Below are 5000 nucleotides of genomic sequence, written 5' to 3'. Positions count from 1 at the left end.
TTCTTTTAATCAAACTTTTGTTCATTCATTTTTTATTTATGGTTTTACAAAATATTTGGTCATAGAAATTTGTTTTAAAGTCCTGGAAAGGTCAAAGGTCAACATGTGTCTGAACCTGTGGAAAGAAACGATCAGTTAACGCTGCGCCTCTCCTCTTCTTCCTCTTCTTCCTTCCTCTTCCATTCCCTCGTCATCGTCGTTCCCCCCCCCCCCTCCTCCTCCTCAGGTTTCAGTGTCACACCACTGAAGCGGCCCGGTTGGAGTCTGATGTTTCTAAAGCTCAGGACACGATCACGGCCGCCCAGCAGCTCCTCTCCCAGCTGGACGGGGAGCACACGCGCTGGAACACACAGGTGTGTGTGTGTGTGTGTGTGTGTGTGTGTGTGTGTGTGTGTGTGTGTGTGTGTGTGTGTGTGTGTGTGTGTGTGTGTGTGTGTGTGTGTGTGTGTGTGTGTGTGTGTGTGTGTGTGTGTGTGTGTGTGTGTGTGTGTGTGTGTGTGTGTGTGTGTGTGTGTGTGTGTGTGTGTGTGTGTGTGTGTGTGTGTGTGTGTGTGTGTGTGTGTCACAGGGACGTCTCTGTCTGCTGTCTCGCTCCCTTCTGGCTGTTTTTACTCCTCTCTGCAGCATCTGTCTGCACCTTAATTAAAACACTCCATCTCCTCTGACACACACACAGAGAGAGGATTCTTAAGGTGAACCTCATGTTTCATGCTTCTGTATTTAAATGTTATTTCCTGGAAAAGTCCCCAAAAGTTTTAAAGTCATTCTCTCATTCTCTCTCTCCTCCTCCCACCCTGATCTCCCGTCTCTCTCTCTCAGATGTCTGAGATTAAGGGCGAGTTGGAGACGCTCCCCATGAGGGCGTTGCTCGCCGCGGCCTTCATCACGTACCTGTCCTCCGCCTCAGAGGACCGCCGGCGCCGCTGCCAGGAGACGTGGCTGGCTGAGTCTGGACTGCAGAGTAAACACACATACACACACACACACACACACACAATGTGTAGACACACACTTCATAAACACTTCCCGGACGACTCAATATGCTGATAAATCATTCTTATGGTGGAGAGTGTTAGAACGTATCTAGTAAAAACTCCTGTAAACTCTGTGTTCTTTCAGCACTCATTGTTAGTTTTATTAAGAGCTCTGACTTTATTATTCTGCCCGGCAACATCGTCCCGGATGTAGAGCCTAAACAGCCGAGTCATCGAGTTTGACCCCCGAGTCGTTGAGTCCATCCACCGCCTTCATCAAGCGTGCGTGTGTGTTGTGTGTGTGTGTTGTGTTGTGTGTGTGTGTGTGTGTTTGTGTGTGTGTTGTGTGTGTGTTTCTCAGAGTTTGACTTGCGGTCGTTCTTGTGCTCGGAGAGCGAGCAGCTGACCTGGAAGAGTCAAGGTCTCCCCTCCGATGATCTCTCCATGGAGAACGCTCTGGTCATCCTGCAGGTCAGACACACACCTACTGCAGTTTGAATTCACTTGATTATTATTATCATTACTATTATTATTAGTATCATTATTTATTATTAGTATCATTATTATTATTATCATTATTTATTATTATTATTAATACTATTATTATTACTATTATTATTATCATTATTATTGTTGTTGTTATTATTATTATTATGTTAATATAGCGCTGTGCTCCAGGAGAGTAACGTCTACCTGACAGGAAGTGGCTCTCCCACTCGTGTGTGTTGGAAGCTCTCCTTGTTGACGTAGCACATGGTGTTAGTGCACGTAAGCATGTTAGTTCACGTTAGCACTTTAGCACTTAGTTAGCTTAGCATTGCTAGCACAGTTAGCTGTGAGCCGCTGGCTCGCCGTCGCCATCTTGAGAGCCGACAGGAGTCAATCTTAAAGCATTTTAATCACCAATCCATCTCTCTCTCTCTTTCTCTCTCTATCTGTCTCTCTCTGTCTCTCTCTCTTTCTCTCTCTCTCTCTCTTTCTCTCTGTCTCTTTCTCTCCCTCTCTCTCTGTCTCTCTCTCTCCCTCTCTCTCTGTCTCTCTCTCTCTCTCCCTCTCTCTCTCCCTCTCTCTCTCTCTCTCTCTCTCTCTCTCTCTCTCTCTCTCTCTCTCTCTCTCTCTCTCTCTCCCTCTCTCTCTCCCTCTCTCTCTCTCTCTCTCTCTCTGTCTCTCTCTTTCTCTCTCCCTCTCTCTCTCCCTCTCTTTCTCTCTCTCTCTCTACTTTGTCCTGTGTTTGTCGCTAAAGTTCAACTTATTTTGTAATATTTGTGTTTAAAGACGTTGAATGCACATAAATAAATACAGTAAAACAATAAATATAAAAAACATTAAGGGTTTAAAGCCCCGTCTGATGACCTCATCTTGATGACCTCATCTTGTCCTCCATCTGTCTCCATCGTGTCTCGTCTGATGACCTCATCTTGATGACCTCATCTTGTCCTCCATCTGTCTCCATCGTGTCTCGTCTGATGACCTCATCTTGATGACATCATCTTGTCCTCCATCTGTCTCCATCGTGTCTCGTCTGATGACCTCATCTTGTCCTCCATCTGTCTCCATCGTGTCTCGTCTGATGACCTCATCTTGATGACCTCATCTTGTCCTCCATCTGTCTCCATCATGTCTCGTCTGATGACCTCATCTTGATGACCTCATCTTGTCCTCCATCTGTCTCCATCGTGTCTCGTCTGATGACCTCATCTTGATGACCTCATCTTGTCCTCCGTCTGTCTCAATCGTGTCTCGTCTGATGACCTCATCTTGATGACCTCATCTTGTCCTCCGTCTGTCTCCATCGTGTCTCGTCTGATGACCTCATCTTGTCCTCCGTCTGTCTCCATCGTGTCTCGTCTGATGACCTCATCTTGTCCTCCGTCTGTCTCCATCGTGTCTCGTCTGATGACCTCATCTTGATGACCTCATCTTGTCCTCCATCTGTCTCCATCGTGTCTCGTCTGATGACCTCATCTTGATGACCTCATCTTGTCCTCCATCTGTCTCCATCGTGTCTCGTCTGATGACCTCATCTTGATGACATCATCTTGTCCTCCATCTGTCTCCATCGTGTCTCGTCTGATGACCTCATCTTGTCCTCCATCTGTCTCCATCGTGTCTCGTCTGATGACCTCATCTTGATGACCTCATCTTGTCCTCCATCTGTCTCCATCATGTCTCGTCTGATGACCTCATCTTGATGACCTCATCTTGTCCTCCGTCTGTCTCAATCGTGTCTCGTCTGATGACCTCATCTTGATGACCTCATCTTGTCCTCCGTCTGTCTCCATCGTGTCTCGTCTGATGACCTCATCTTGATGACCTCATCTTGTCCTCCGTCTGTCTCCATCGTGTCTCGTCTGATGACCTCATCTTGTCCTCCGTCTGTCTCCATCGTGTCTCGTCTGATGACCTCATCTTGATGACCTCATCTTGGCCTCCGTCTGTCTCCATCGTGTCTCGTTGTCCATGCCGCCTTCAGATCAATGAGCTCCAGCTGCAGGTGAGACGTCGTTCCATCCTTCATCCTCTCAGCGCCTCGTCTTGCCCTCTCTCTGTTTTCTCTTCACTCTGAATATTGTCATCTTTATACTCTTCAATTTATACGTATAAATAAAGTTTACACAGGGAATGAGCAGGTTAGAGGAAGAGAATGGCTCAGCAGGAGACCGTGAAATGGAAGAGCTCAGCATGAAAACACACACACACACACACAGACACTCTCTGAACGTTGTGTGTGGTGTTCCTCACTCAGAGTGTTGCGTGTCCGTTCCTCATCGACCCGTCATCTCGAGCTACAGAATGGCTCCGCACACACCTCCAGCAGCACAGACTGGAGGTCATCAACCAACAGGTAAAACACCTCTATATATAGATATATAAATATATATATAATATACACTTTTATTAATCCCCAAGGGGAAATTAGTTCTCTCTATATAGATATGTGTGTGTGTGTATGTGTGTGTGTATATGTATATAACCAATATTGTAATGTAGTCGTGTGTGAATGTTCTCCTCAGGATAGTAACTTCATGACGTCCCTTGAACTGGCCGTTAGATTTGGAAAAACACTGATCATCCAGGAGATGGACGGAGTGGAACCTGTTCTCTACCCCCTGCTGAGGAGGGAGCTCATAGCACAAGGTACACACACACACACACACACACGTATATATATATATATACATTTGTAACATTTATATATATTTATTTATTTATATAAAATATGTATATATTTACATATATATATATATATCAAAATATATATATTAAAATATAGATATTTATATATTAATACATATATTAAAAAATTATATTTATATATACATATAGAATAAAATATATACATATTAAAAAATATATATTCAAATATAGAGATGTATATATTAATATATTAAAAAATATATATTTATATACATAAATTAATATATATATGTATGTGTATATATATATTAAAATATATATATTTATATACAAATATTAATATACATATATATAAAGAAATAAAATATATATAAATTAAAAATATATTTATGTATATATTTATATATCACTCTTTTATATTCAAGGACACAATCACAGTGTGTGTGTGTGTGTGTCTCCAGGGCCCAGGTACGTGGTCCAGATTGGAGACAAGGTCATCGACTACAACGAGGACTTCCGGCTCTTCCTGGCGACGCGTAACCCCGCCCCCTTCATCCCCCCCGACGCCGTGTCCGTGGTTACGGAGGTCAACTTCACGACCACCGGGGCCGGCTTACGAGGACAGGTGGGTCATGTGACCCGACATCATACAGTGTGTGCGGAGCATGTAGTCACACTGTGTGTGTGTGTGTATATCTGTGTGTATCTGTGTCTCTATGTGTGTGTGTGTGTGTGTGTGGCAGCTGCTGGCTCTGACCATCCAGCAGGAGAAACCAGAGTTGGAGACTGAAAAAACTCGACTGCTGCAACAAGAAGAAGAAAAGAAGATCCAGCTGGCTCAGCTGGAGGAGTCTCTGTTGGAGGTACACACACACACACACACACACA

The 5000-nt window shown here is 44.1% G+C and overlaps 1 protein-coding gene across 1 annotated transcript in view; it reads left to right on the top strand.

The window, feature by feature from the left end:
* The window catches only part of LOC130211343 (cytoplasmic dynein 2 heavy chain 1), a 121925-nt gene that overhangs the window by 68494 nt on the left and 48431 nt on the right, over positions 1 to 5000 (top strand). Inside the window, exons 65-72 of the mRNA XM_056442082.1 lie at positions 227 to 353; positions 820 to 961; positions 1336 to 1445; positions 3448 to 3468; positions 3721 to 3819; positions 3989 to 4112; positions 4574 to 4737; positions 4856 to 4975. Coding sequence (XP_056298057.1) covers positions 227 to 353; positions 820 to 961; positions 1336 to 1445; positions 3448 to 3468; positions 3721 to 3819; positions 3989 to 4112; positions 4574 to 4737; positions 4856 to 4975 — 907 coding nt within the window. The remainder of the gene's footprint in view (positions 1 to 226; positions 354 to 819; positions 962 to 1335; positions 1446 to 3447; positions 3469 to 3720; positions 3820 to 3988; positions 4113 to 4573; positions 4738 to 4855; positions 4976 to 5000) is intronic.

This window comes from Pseudoliparis swirei, chromosome 20, assembly GCF_029220125.1.
Source record: "Pseudoliparis swirei isolate HS2019 ecotype Mariana Trench chromosome 20, NWPU_hadal_v1, whole genome shotgun sequence".
Lineage (NCBI taxonomy): Eukaryota > Metazoa > Chordata > Actinopteri > Perciformes > Liparidae > Pseudoliparis > Pseudoliparis swirei.
Note: the sequence above shows the minus strand (reverse complement) of the source record. Positions and strands in the feature narration are given on the sequence as shown.